At 40.9% G+C, this 14,095-nt stretch overlaps 2 protein-coding genes across 4 annotated transcripts; one reads left to right on the top strand and one right to left on the bottom strand.

Annotated features, from left to right (window-relative positions):
• Window positions 1-1,308: 1,308 nt before the first annotated feature.
• On the bottom strand, window positions 1,309-4,778 carry ftcdnl1 (formiminotransferase cyclodeaminase N-terminal like 1). Of its 3 annotated transcripts, none has more exons than XM_053626424.1 (6): window positions 4,672-4,778; window positions 4,068-4,181; window positions 3,132-3,227; window positions 2,770-2,907; window positions 2,502-2,690; window positions 1,309-1,902 (listed from the first exon to the last, which is right to left on the bottom strand). In XM_053626424.1, exons 2-6 carry the CDS (start codon window positions 4,177-4,179, stop codon window positions 1,478-1,480), a joined length of 960 nt encoding a protein of 319 aa, XP_053482399.1. In that variant the 5' UTR covers window positions 4,180-4,181; window positions 4,672-4,778; the 3' UTR covers window positions 1,309-1,477. The 3 variants fall into 3 exon arrangements, with proteins under 3 accessions (XP_053482399.1, XP_053482397.1, XP_053482398.1); XM_053626422.1 differs by having other exon boundaries at window positions 2,770-2,925; window positions 4,672-4,777; XM_053626423.1 differs by having other exon boundaries at window positions 2,770-2,925; window positions 4,703-4,762.
• Window positions 4,779-4,929: 151 nt separating this feature from the next.
• Window positions 4,930-13,029, top strand: c6h2orf69 (chromosome 6 C2orf69 homolog). The gene is made up of 2 exons (XM_053626421.1): window positions 4,930-5,464; window positions 11,032-13,029. Exons 1-2 carry the CDS (start codon window positions 5,213-5,215, stop codon window positions 11,746-11,748), a joined length of 969 nt encoding a protein of 322 aa, XP_053482396.1. The 5' UTR covers window positions 4,930-5,212; the 3' UTR covers window positions 11,749-13,029.
• Window positions 13,030-14,095: the final 1,066 nt, after the last annotated feature.

The raw sequence follows: 14,095 nt of genomic DNA, 5'->3' as shown, positions 1-14,095 counted from the left end.
TGTTTGGGCTATACACCAAAGACATTTGGGTTTGAGGTCAAAATATGGATATGAAACGAGAGTTTAGGATTTCGGTTTTTATTCCCTGGTATTTACATCTAGATGTGTTAAACGGATGGTTCTCAAATTTTTTCCTTGTGTAGGGTCCCTTTATGGCCCTAGAGTCGTCAAATTTTCACAATTAAATTTTTTTCATGCTAGGCTCTTCTGTATTAACCGTTCAGCTAAGAGACTCCCTCCTCTATCTAAAAACCTATCTATTTTAAATAGTCTTAGGTTTTATCAGCGTGTGGCTAACAGTTCACTAGTATATCAGTGGATGTCTCTGATTAGTGTGTGTCTTTGTGTGCTGTGTATAATTGATTTAATTTATTAATATTTCTAATTATTATGTACATCATAGTTGTTGACCATGCCGACTTACAAATGAAATGAATTTTTAAAAATAATGTTATAGAATTTCTGTGCAGCCCTCCTGGCGCCATCTGATGGCCCCCAGTCTGAGAACCACTGTGTTAAACAACATAAGACATTGAATCTTTTGTATCAAACCACCCAAAAGTATAGGAACAGATAAGTCTTGAAGTAAATAACACTTAATATTTGGTTGCATATCCCATGCTTTCAGTGAGTGTGTGTGTGATTGTGTGCCCTGCGATGGATTGGCACCCTGTCCAGGGTGTACCCCGCCTTGTGCCTGATGCTCCTTGGGATGGGCTCCAGGTTCCCCGTGACCCTGAAAAGGATAAGCGGTATAGAAGATGGATGGATGGATGGATCCCATGCTTTCAATAAATACATCAAGCCTGCGACTCATTGACATCACCAAACTGCTGGTTTCTTCTTTGGTGATGCTTTTCTACGGGGGCGGGGTTTCTCCCTTCAGCCTCCTCTTCAGGAGGTGAAATGTTGCTCATTTGGGTTAAGGTCTGCTGATTTACTTGGCCAGTCTAAAACCTTCCACTTTTTCTCCCTGATAAAGTCCTTTGTTGAGTTGGCAGTGTGTTTTGCATCATTGTCTTGCTGCATAATAAAGTTCCTCCTGATTAGATTGGATGTATTTCTCTGAAAACTAGCAGGCAAAATGTTCCTGTAAGCTTCTGAATTCATTCTGCTGCTACCTTGAGTTACATCATCAATAAAGATTAGTGAGTCTGTTCCAGAACCAGCATCTTTTAATCTCAAACCCAAATGTCTTCAGTCTACAGCAAAAACAAATGAATTGGCTTTGCCGTTCCAATAGTTTCAGAGGGGACTGTATATTAACCTAAGTGAGTGTGCAGTTCATTAAGCTCAGTGACAGTGTGAGGAGTTTGGATGGTCAGTTTATTCAAATGAAATAAAAGAATTTATCTATTATTTTTATGTGCACCCTCAAGTTAATTAATGATCAACACTTTGACATTGTACATAATACCAGGAACTGTTTATTTTGCGAGGCCTTTGAAGCATATCAGCTGTAGCAGAGGCTCCACATCTACATGCGCACTCCGTGTAGCTCCTTCCAGAACTCTCCGATATCCTGAGACAGCGCTCTCTCAGCCAGTCTCTTACACTCGAGCGGTGTGAACCCAACCAGCGCTGTTCCTTGTGTCGTCACACCCTGGCGTCTGGCCAGTTCTGCTACCCGCGTGGTAATGAGTGATGCTGGAGCGTGGCAGAATTTCTGCTCCCCAACTCTGAATGCTGGCCATGATTCCCCTCCAGCAGCTGGAGCTGGTATGCTTTCTACATTGCAGGCAATTTCCACAGTACCTTCATGAGGAAGAGCCATGACCTGCACCCCCGGGATTCCACCTGGACTGGACTCTCGGATAGCTGCGGCTACATCCCGCCCTAATAATACATCCTGGGTATCGATGGTCACGTTGCAATTCATTACATAAGGGCTTGCGCCAATACCTTCAGGGAGAAAATAAAGTTCTGTGTCTCACATGAGGCTTTATCGTTTCATGTCCTGTTTGCTCATTTAAAAAAAGATAAATATAGACATTATTTATAGGAATTTCCAACCAAATCCCTCCATGTTTTGTGGATGCTCCTGACTGCATGTGGGAGTGTAAATAAAAGTAAAACATTCTGGTGAAGATTTTCATTTCACCTTGACCCGTGTACTATATATATGATTTTTTACAATTATTATTCAGTGATTACATGTTCATCAGACAAACTGAGCTAAGCTCATGAAGTTTCGTGTTAGGGCAAAAAATGTTTCGATTTTTGATTGTTCCACTATACAGAATCTGATAATAAATCTGATCTTGATAACTGCCTTCAGACAGATGTATAGAAGAAAGAATCTGATGATAGTTAAAATACTAATATAACATGGATGATCAAGCTCCCAAGTAGGTTCTTTGGGAGTGTTTAATGTTTAATATTTATGTTGTTATTAATGTTGTCCTGGCCCAACAAAACCTATGGTCACAGTCCACTGCTGCTTTATAACAGTGAAAACTCTTTTGAAACATAAGCATTCAGGATTACACTCTGCTTCTCACCAGTTAGTCCATATCGTCTCATGGGCGGTGGTCCAACATCTGGCCGGATGGTGGCCATGTTGGAACCCTTCCTGAACCAGCCCAGTTCTTTCCTCCGGTGTGCAAGGCCACGATGCAGTGGTATATCTGCCCAGCTAAAGAAAAATGCACTGGTGCCTGGCACTCGCTCGGTCAGAGCAGTGCCTACAGCTGAGCAGGGAAGATGGCAACTAGGTTGCAAAATTTCTCAGTTACTTCGGAGCAAAATTCTACAAGCAACAGTCCTTACCTCGAGCTTCCTTTCCACAATCCTCCAAGCTCACCTCCTCTCCCAGAGGGTAGAAGGGCACAAGATCCACAGCTCCCATGCAGGGGTGAATTCCTTCATGCACCGTCATGTCGATCAACGAGAACGCCCGCTCAGACGCTGAAAGAACCACCTCACCTGTAGTGCGCAAAATATGGCAGCCATCCAAAACCATGACCCATTCACTATATACAGCAATTTATAAATAATTTCCCAAAGAATAGTGTAGAATCCCACAATGCACTGCAACAGGTTAGTGTCCAAAGGCGGTAGCATTTAAATCACACATAGAACAATAGGGAATAGTAAGACGCATGATAGAAAACACAAGATGAGGACTTTACCGATTAGCTCAATGCCGGCCACAATGGTAAGAACGGAACGGTTGTAGTCATGATCACTGAAGATGTTCAGGACAGTTACACCTTTTCGTCTTCCTCCTAATATAACTCATACAGAGATTCAGTGTAAGAAAAGAGAAATATACTTATACATAAGGAATAAAATATTTGGGGGCATTCTTTTATAGGAAAATAATCAAGGATTGAGGATAATCAGGTGTGATGGAGCCTGACACGAAGCAGAGTTACTGTAAACTAACCCAAAGTTGAAGAAATTGATACCGAAGTGTTTTTTTCATGCAGTACATGTGTCTTACCAGGATTTACAAAAGGCTGTTGATTTTGATTGGTCAGAAGGTGTTAATTAATTTTCTATAACAGCAGCTCTGCGGTAGTTTGGCCGCAAAGCAAATCACAGGTTTATATTAATGCACCTGTATATTAATGCATTACGTTGTTATTTCTATAGACTTAAAAACATGTCATTGTTGATACGGTGATGTTTCTTTAACATTTTTGGAAGAAGCCTCCAATGTCAGGGTCTGTGTAATGTTTTCGGACATAGCAAAGTCTTCAGGAAAGAAGGCTTGCATATTTTTAATGTATTTTTTGGTCTTATTATTAGATGTTATTAGATGTAACTATAAAACGTTTGAAGGAAAAAGTCAATTATTCATTAATTAAAAATTGTAATTGTCTGCAAATTGCTGTGGTATCAGAAGAATAAAACAATTAAGGTTACTGCGGGAAGGGGGGGGGGGTAGGGGGGGTTGACGGTAGATCTTCAGGGTGGTAACAGTATACTGCTTTGTGTTGAGCCACATCACACCACCAGTTGTTGATTATTTTCATATAACATCATCCCCCCCAAGCAATATAGCAAGGAAGATCACACATATGTTGTGGACCAGGATTGGGAGCTACAGTTTTAAAGCTCACCATGCTGGTGGCTGATGGCTGCCTGTGCCACCTTCTCCACCACATCTCTTTCCCGAGCCTCAGAGATGTTCAGAAGACACGCAACCAGGCGGCGACCCAGGGCAGAGGTCATGCCTTGAAACAAGTTACAAAGTGACCTATTAGAAACCCCATGACATACACATATAATATAATATAATATTTTATATATATATATATATATATATATATATATATATATATATATATATATGTATGTATGTATATGTGTATATATATATATATATATATATATATATATATATATATATATATATATATATAAAATCACATAATTTATAGGCTGTAGACAAACTTTACCCCAATCATTTAATCTACCTTTTACTTAAGATGCAAGTTAGACAGCAGTTTAACATTCTGTCACTTCTAAGACAAACTAAAGACACGTTTCTGAGTACTGTTTCCACAGCAGTTTTGTTTTGCATGATCAGTGACAACTGTCGCAAATACTGTCGTAAAAAAAAGCATAACACCTTAAGTTGAGTTTTCAAAACATCGAATATTCTCAAAATTCTTAATATTCTCAATATATATATACATGCTCAGGGAGAATTTAGTAGCTTACTTGCTCTAAAATGTCGTGTGTATTTACATACAGCTCTGTTACCAAAGTCCAACTTGTAACTCAGGCATTGACGCACTTTAGAAAGTGCATCTTACGACTGCTGATTTACAAATCAACGGTGCGACACAACGTTCAAGCTGTAGATGAGCGAATTGCTTTAACGATCAGTCTGTCCGCGGAATGCACACAAACTTCCGTGTTTTCCTGCCAATCCTGAGTCATCATTCGCGCATGCGTGGTGTATTAACTCCCAGCAAAGATTATAGGAAATAATTTAATTTTGAGGTTTGGGTTGATGATGTTAAAAATAATAATAATAATACAATTATAATAAAAGAACTAGACATTTTAATTTGAATAATTTTAAATGCAAAATATTAGCATTGGGAGATGACAAGTCATTTTGAAGTTATTTATATAGGTTTCTTACGTCTAACATGAGCACGGTAACTATAGTAACACTATAGTGGTCATGCGTGTTTAATCTTGCTTAGTAAGCGGCTTTGCACGTTGTTCCTGTGTAGCTGTGTTTGTATGATTTATGATTTGGAGGTGGAGGATTTTTACAGCTCGGTCGCTGTGTTGTGTGACGGTGATGAGCAGCAGCAGTTCAGGAAGCCAGGGTCCGGGTCGGGCGGCGTCTCCCCCCGGCCGTCTCCTGCGCCTCTCCGCGGTACCAGGCTACGAGCAGCACCGCCTTAACGATGTCTTACTCCTGCGGCCCGAGCCGAGAGAAACACGGGCAACACGCAGCGAAAATGCACACGTCGTTTTTTTCCCCGGAGATATACAGGTCAGTATGAGCGTCTAGCTGGAATACAGAAACCTGTCAGGGTGTCTTGACTAACATTGTGTTTGTAAAGGCAGCTCCATGCTGATCAGCTGTTCTACTTTAGAGGAGTGATGATAAAATAGCGGAATATCCACTCAGCTGCCTTTATTATACACACTGTCCTCATAGCTACACCTCACTGAACATTTAATGAGACAAACCTAACATATAGGTCACTTTGTAGGTTACTGAATCGGCTCTGTACACTTTTGCCAACTCATTTCAGGGGAAAGTAGCTCGTGTATGCTTAGGAAGTCACCAGTAGCTCATGTATGCGATAGAAGGCACCAGATGACGTCATAAACTCATTTAGGTATTCATTCAGTCTTTACACACATTTGCATATCAACAGCTTATGATTTTCTGAAAACAGATATTTTATTTATTTATTTATTTTATCATAGAATTTTTATGGGTAATTTGCGTTTTACGCATTATAACACCACACCCAACAACCCCAACAAAACAACCACAGCCAAAACCAAAAGAAAGGGGGAAACAAAAGACAATAACAAACAAACATTCAAAGAAAAACACACACACACACGCTCACAAAAAGAGGATAAGTGTTTACCATCTACCTCTCGTCAATCCACCACCAGGGTGCGTACATCATTGAAGTAGGTAATAAATTGTTGCCATTTTCACAAAAATGAGTCACCCCTGCCTCTGATGTTGTACTTGATTTTTTAAAGTTTTAAAAAGAACATTAAGTCTTTAAGCCAGACTGATATAGAGGGGGGTTGTGGAGAGGTCCAAGACAGCAATATTCTGCGCCGAGCAAGTAACGATGCAAACGCCACAACACTAGCTTGTTTATGGTTCAGAGGCTGACGCTGAGATGAAACACCAAAGATGGCAATTAAAGGACAGACAACCAATTTGATTTTAAGAACGTCGGACATAGTTTCAAAGAAAGAGTTCCAAAAGTTCTGCAGTTTGGGACAGAGTGCAAACATATGACTCAGGTTACAGGGCGAAACTTTGCATTTTTCACACGTCAGGAAGATTGGGATATATGAAAACAGATTTTTTTTTTTAATCGGAATAGAAAATGCTATAGATTGTAACTTATTTTTTTATAGTCTTTCCTCACAGCACCACCGACTTTACATATTAATATTAGTAGTGATCCGTTGGGAAATAGACATGAAGGAAATGGTTACTGATGGAATAACTGGCTCTTGTTACTCAAAAAAAAAATTTCTGAGATGAAGAAGTACTGCAGGTGTGGGACAAATAATAATCACTTAATCAGTCATTGGTTGATATAAACAACATTGATCAGTGATTTGTCATTGGTAACAATGGTGATTAGTGATTGGTCATTGAGAAGGTTGGTCATAAACTCAGTCAGGCTTTACACATTAAATATAGACTAGTTGCTAGGAATCTTTTTTTTTTAAATTAAGTCACTAAAGGGTTCTAAAAAGTTGCCAAATCTAGTGGTAAAGCCACCAAGTTGGCAAGACAGGCTCTGTACAATGAGTCATCATCGCTCTGTTCCAACCATCAATGTAAAGGGATCGGATGCTGTTTGAGTGGTGTTCATTTTCAGTACAGCAGCAACACTGACATGATTACGTTATATAACTCTTTCAAGGCTTCTTCCTGGCTCTGCTGAAAGAAAAAAAAAACAGAGCATAGTGAGACAAGAGCAGAGTCAAGTATACAGCACACCAGGAAATTAATATTCAATCCCATGCACACTAAACAAAAGACAAAACTGAAATAATTGTTTTTGGCCCCCTGAGATTGAGAGATGGTCTCATTAACGAGCTCCATAATAACTTTCCCTCAATTTCTTCCCAGGTTTGGAACCCTGGCTTCATTCTGGACTCAGAATTATGCTTAAGCAGATGAATTCGGTCGTTAAGACTAGTTTTTATCAACTACGGATTATTTCGAAACTCAAAACATTTTTGTCTTTCCAGGATTTGGAGAAGGTTATTCATGCTTTTATTACTTCTCGCTTAGATTACTCTAATTCATTATACTTGGGTCTTCCTCAGTCATCTCTGGCTCGTCTTCAGGTGGTTCAGAATGCAGCTGCAAGGCTGTTGACCAGGGCAAAGAAGTTTGATCTTGTCACCCCAACTTTAGCATCGCTTCACTGGCTCCCAGTCCATTTTAGGATTCAGTTTAAGGTTCTGATGTTTGTTTTTAAAACTCTTAATAATCAAGCTCCTTCCTATCTCGAGGATCTTCTTAAACCACATTCATCAAACAGATGTCTAAGATCTTCTGATAGGTTTCTTTTGCATGTCCCTAGTTCCCGGTTAAAAACAAAGGTGGATAGAGCTTTTGCTGTTGCTGCCCCCCGTCTATGGAATCAACTGCCACTGGACATCCGCCTTGCACCTTCTATTACCACTTTTAAAAATAGGCTTAAAACATATTTCTTCTGCCAGGCTTTTTGATCAAATTTTTAATTGTTTAAACAAATTTTTAATCAATTTTTTCTATTGTCTGTTTTTATTTGGTCTAATTCTGTTTCTATTTTACTTTCCTTATTCTGTGCAGCACTTTGGTCAGCTTTGCTGTGTGAAACGTGCTATATAAATAAATTTTACTTACTTACTTACTTACACACTAAAATCCCAAGATGGCTACATTCTATTATTAATTTATTCATTCAGATAAACACTTTATCCTGGTCAGGATCATAGTGGATCTGGAGCCTATCCTGAGAACACTGGGCACAAGGTGGGAAAACACCTTGGATGGGCACACATGCATTCACAGAGGCAATCGAGTGTAGCCTAAAATGCTTTTGGAGTGTGGAAGAAACCCACATGGACATGGGGAAACACATGCTGTCAGGAGCAAACCAGAGACTCGAGCTGTGTCGTGGCAACGTTACCTACAGCGCCGCCATACATATAGATTATGTTCTCCTGATAACAGCTTTAACAGTGTTGACACAGTGTGCTTTGCAATACTAATATCAAAAGTCCCATTACTATAGACCACTGATGAAAGGCTAGATGTATAAGTGGGAGTAGAATTTCCACACTATAAGCAGGAAAAATGAGATACAGTCTCTGAACACTTACAAGGTGACCAAGAAGAGACACTGTATGGCCAGAAGTATGTGGAGACCTGACCATTACACCCATATGTGCCTTCCCCAAACAGTTAGAAGCACACAATTTTATAGAATGTCCTTGTATGCTAAAGCATTATAATTTCCCTTCACTGGAACTAAGAGGCCCAAACCTGTTCCAGCATGACAGTGCAATGCCCCTGTGCACAAAGCGAGCTCCATGAAGACATGGTGTGTGAAGGTTGGAGTGGAAGAACTCGAGTGTCCTGCACAGAGTCCTGACCTCAACCCCACTGAACACCTTTGGGATGAACTCGAACACTGGCTGTACCCCGGACCTTCTCACCCAACATCTGTGACTGACTAGTGGAAAGCCTTCCCAGAACAGTGGAGTTTATTATAACACTAAAGGGGGAATACATTTGGAATGGGATGTTCAACAAGCACATATGGATGTGATGGTCAGGCATCCCCAGATTTAGTCATATAGTGTATGTATAATATGGTCATACCATTACCACACACACTATTATGTCAGAATTACTGCTGTGCTGAGAATCACTATTAACATGTGACCCCTTTCCACTGATGGATGTAGTAAAACAGGTTGAGAAACTAAGCAGAGCAACAGATGGGCTACAGTCAGTAATTGTATAAAAGTGAAGTAACATATACAGTATTTCACAAAAGTGAGTACACCCCTCACATTTTTGTAAATATTTGATTATATCTTTTCATGTGACAACACTGAAGAAATGACACTTTGCTACAATGTAAAGTAGTGAGTGTACAGCTTGTGTAACAGTGTAAATTTGCTGTACCCTCAAAATAACTCAACACACAGCCATTAATGTCTAAACCGCGGTCAACAAAAGTGAGTACACCCCTAAGTGAAAATGTCCAAATTGGGCCCAATTAGCCATTTCCCCTCCGCTGTGTCATGTGACTTGTTAGTGTTACAAGGTCTCAGGTGTGAATGGAGAGCAGGTGTGTTAAATTTGGTGTCATCGCTCTCACACTCCCTCATACTGGTCACTGGAAGTTCAACATGGCACCTCATGGAACTCTCTGAGGATCTGAAAAAAAGAATCGTTGCTCTACATAAAGATGGCCTAGACTATAAGAAGATTGCCAAGACCCTGACACTGAGCTGCAGCACGGTGGCCAAGACCATACAGCGGTTTAACAGGACAGGTTCCACTCAGAACAGGCCTCGCCATGGTCGACCAAAGAAGTTGAGTGCACGTGCTCAGCGTCATATCCAGAGGTTGTCTTTGGGAAATAGACGTATGAGTGCTGCCAGCATTACTGCAGAGGTTGAATGGGTGGGGGGTCAGCCTGTCAGTGCTCAGACCATACGCCGCACACTGCATCAAATTGGTCTGCATGAGTGCTGCCGGCACTGGGGAGCTACAGTTCATTGAGGGAACCATGAATGCCAACATGTACTGTGACATATTGAGGCAGAGCATGATCCCAGCATGTATTCCAGCATGGTAATGACCCCAAACACACCTCCAAGACGTCCACTGCCTTGCTAAAGAAGCTGAGGGTGAAGGTGATGGACTGGCCGAGCATGTCTCCAGACCTAAACTCTGTTGAGCATCTGTGGGGCATTCTCAAACGGAAGCTGGAGGAGCACAAGGTCTCTAACATCCACCAGCTCCGTGATGTCGTCATGGAGGAGTGGAAGAGGACTCCAGTGGCAACCTGTGAAGCTCTGGTGAACTCCATGCCCAAGAGGGTTAAGGCAGTGCTGGAAAATAATGGTGGCCACACAAAATATTGACACTTTGGGCCCAATTTGGACATTTTCACTTAGGGGTGTACTCACTTTTGTTGACAGCGGTTTAGACATTAATGGCTGTGTGTTGAGTTATTTTGAGGGGACAGCAAATTTACACTGTTACACAAGCTGTACACTCACTACTTTACATTGTAGCAAAGTATCATTTCTTCAGTGTTGTCACATGAAAAGATATAATCAAATATTTACAAAAATGTGAGGGGTGTACTCACTTTTGTGAGATACTGTATATGGTGGGTGGACCTGAGAAACTATAGCGATATATTGTCCATATTGTGCAGCTGAAGTTCGGATTGTACTTTTGGCCTCTGACATTAAAACTTTTATTGTACATTTTATGATTTACTTGATGTACAAATGACATGATTGTGTCTCAGCACATTCTCTCCTTATACTGTAATACTTCCAAGGCTTTCAAGAGTTAATAGTTGATGATGATGATGATGATGATGTTCATAGTGCCTGAATATTTTTCAACTGTTTTCAAGTTCATTATTGTTCTATATTGTATTATTTGCTATTTAAAAGCCAGAACCTGCATTATAGCTTTTAAATACACTAAACAGCTATTGGAGTTTTTTATTATTTTATTTATTTATTTATTTATTTATTTATTTATTTTACCTGTTATTAATTTTTTAATGACTATATTTCTCTCTCTCTTTGTTCTTCCAGAACTTCCATCAAGAGATGGCTATGCAGCCTGATGCATCTCCATGGCTCTCGTTCAGTCTGGAGCGAGTAGCTTTGGCACTGGGTGCCCGCTTCCCGGGCCGGCACGTGTGGCTGGTACGTCCATCACTGCTCCACCTGCACAAGTTCAGCTGCTACATCAACTTTGTTTCATGTGACCTCTTCGGTGCACCTAAACACTCACCTGACTATGGCGCCATACGCCACTTACGAGCCCTCCTGGGCCACGCCATGGAGCGAGCAGCCATCGCCGAGCCTCTGCCACCACTAGGAGGTGCCTCAGTGCCCGCTCCCCTCCCTACAGGCTTCTCGCTCATTTTAGTGGGCTTCAGTAAAGGCTGCGTGGTGCTGAATCAGATCGTACACGAGCTGGCGTCAGCCGGCACGGACCCCGAGCTGAGGCAGTTTCTGGCCAGCATCTCAGACATGTACTGGCTGGATGGCGGGCACCCAGGCACCGGAGACACATGGGTGACAGACAAGCAGGCGTTGGGTGAGTTGGCATCTAGCGGAATGGCCGTGCATGCTCACGTCACTCCGTATGAAGTGCGCGATCCGGCGAGGGCGTGGGTGGGACGTGAGCATCAGTGCTTCGTTAAGACGCTGGAAGAACTCGGTGCACGCATCACGCAAAACCTCCACTTCGAGGACGAGCCAGCATGTATCGCAAACCACTTCCGGGTCATCGAGGAGTTCTGAGTGGCACAGATTAGAGCTTTTTCTGACTGCAAGCTTTCTTTGCACTTTCTCAGTACTAAATGTTAGCCATTTTGTGCAAACCTCTGGACACAGAGTTTTCTAAAGCGTTTACATGGAGAGTATTTAAGCTTCTTTGCTCCCAGTCATAGTTCCAGTTTCTTATCTTGGTCACAGGCTGCTTCTCTAACAAAGACTGATAAAAGCAAAATATTTTGACCAAACGTCAGCTGTAACATGGGAAATATCTTGTTGCTCAGGTTGCACCGTTAGCTTCTTCTGCTTCATAACTGTAAGCTGTGTCTCAAATCACTTAACTGTGTTATTTTAGACATAATTTCTATATTATTATGTGGTTAAACTGAGAAACATGATTACGCGGATGTTATGCAGTGTAGTTTAATTATAGATTATCATTACTGTAAAAATGAGCCACAGATGACGTTCTGTCATTCTAGATTGCAGAATGCGATCACTGAAAGTGCACAGCGTAACAGCAGGGGTGGACAAATAATAAAATCTGTTAGCAGGCAAGTAAAAGCTTGTCGTAATTACTGCAGATTTTCTGTAGATTTGGGGCGAAGACGTGCCTTGTGATGTCATCACAACGCGCATTCAACCAAAGCCCTCTTCAATTCACGTGCGTCGAAGATGCGTACAGCTAAAAGGTCTCGTTTACAAACAAACATCACTGCAAAAGACAAGACAGTTTTGTGCGATTGCAATTTTACCAGTTCAAGTAGTTTTCTGCAAAAAAGCACAAAAAACTGCAAGTTGCATCACAAATTTTGAAAAGAGCCGCCACAAAATCTAGCATTTTTGGGCACAACAGTCACAAAAAAAAACTCTTGTACGGTCTGATTACATGATCAAATATTCAGATTTTTACTATGCATAGTTCTAAAAACGTTCTTTCTTTTTCAGACTGTCTAATAGTCCAGACACAAATTCTGCTTGGCCCATGCTACTATTTGTCCACTCCTGTGTAACATTAACACTAATGTTTACAATCATTGACTATGTTTGTGATTAAGCGATCGCTCAGCTTCAGCATAACATACGACGAAATATTCTGATTCGTCAGCTAACCCGCAACGATTCCAGTTTGTCCGGCTGAGAACTAGTTTTGCACTACTGTGGAACGTGTTGTATATTTCACGTGCAGTCTAATTTTTCTGCTCGACTTATTTCTTGATTTTCATGTCGCCATTCCATGCGTTTATAAAAAGCTGTTTTTCTGTGTTCATTCTGTTCTGTTTTCTTGATAATAAAGTAACGCTTAGCTAAATTGTTCAACTTGGTGATCTGTTTTTTGTGTTGTATCCAAGGTTCTGGGTAAAGAGTGAATGGGAGACAGAACCTTATAATACTAAGGCCACAAATTAAAGCATTTATACCTTTTTATACAGCGTTTATACTGTTATCATGGCAAGGTCACAGTGGTGTTCATGACTCATTTGTTTACGGCTTGGGAAATGGAACCAGCATGGCTTGTTATAAAATTTTACAGGCAGGCAGAAAGCAAAAAAACACCTGAAGGAGTGTGCATGATTGAAAAGAAAAAAAAAGTCCCATGCACACCCGAACTGGTGCATTGAGGAGAAATAGCATTCCAGTGGGAGGGCAGTGTTGCTTGTTGAACCCGTATCAGTGCTGCTGTATGTGCTGTATGTAGTTCACCACGTTTATAAAATTAGGTCAATGCACATGTCGATCCCCGACTTAATTCAGGTGAGACAAATACAATCCTTCCCTCCATCCACTTCTAGCTCTTATGTCTCACTAAAACAAAAACACACACAATACACACTGGAAAAGAATTTGATTATGTTTATTTGAAACCCACAGAATTTCTGTTGTGTCATGGCATTTTAACATCACAAACCCATATGTCACTTGTACATATCTGTTCTCAGGGCTGACATCTCTTTGTAGCTGTATTAAAAACTCTTGCATCCTGATCCTAAAATTCATCCTGCAAACTGATCACACACTGCCAGTCCAACACAGATTTCAGAAATCTTTACTGGTTAGCAATAACAAAATCCTTGTTAGTATTATACCATTAGGTATAAAGATGATTCAAGCTGTACTGGATGTTTCCTCTAGCAGCTCTGCCAGCTTGTCACTGGACGTCCCTGAGATGCATGGACCTGACTGGAGAAGAAAAACGAGAAACTCTATTGCGTTGGGTGAGTAACGGAGGCGGGTGGTGTCCGTTTCAGATTCAACACGCATTTAACAACTTTCAGATCTCAAAATGAATATGTTCATGGACAGGTTTTTCTTCTAGTTTTGACCACTTTTATAAAACTTCCAACAGTTGAGATGAGATGCGTTTAGTTTCCCA

Source organism: Ictalurus furcatus, chromosome 6 (assembly GCF_023375685.1).
Source record: "Ictalurus furcatus strain D&B chromosome 6, Billie_1.0, whole genome shotgun sequence".
Classification (NCBI taxonomy): Eukaryota; Metazoa; Chordata; class Actinopteri; order Siluriformes; family Ictaluridae; genus Ictalurus; species Ictalurus furcatus.
Note: the sequence above shows the minus strand (reverse complement) of the source record. Positions and strands in the feature narration are given on the sequence as shown.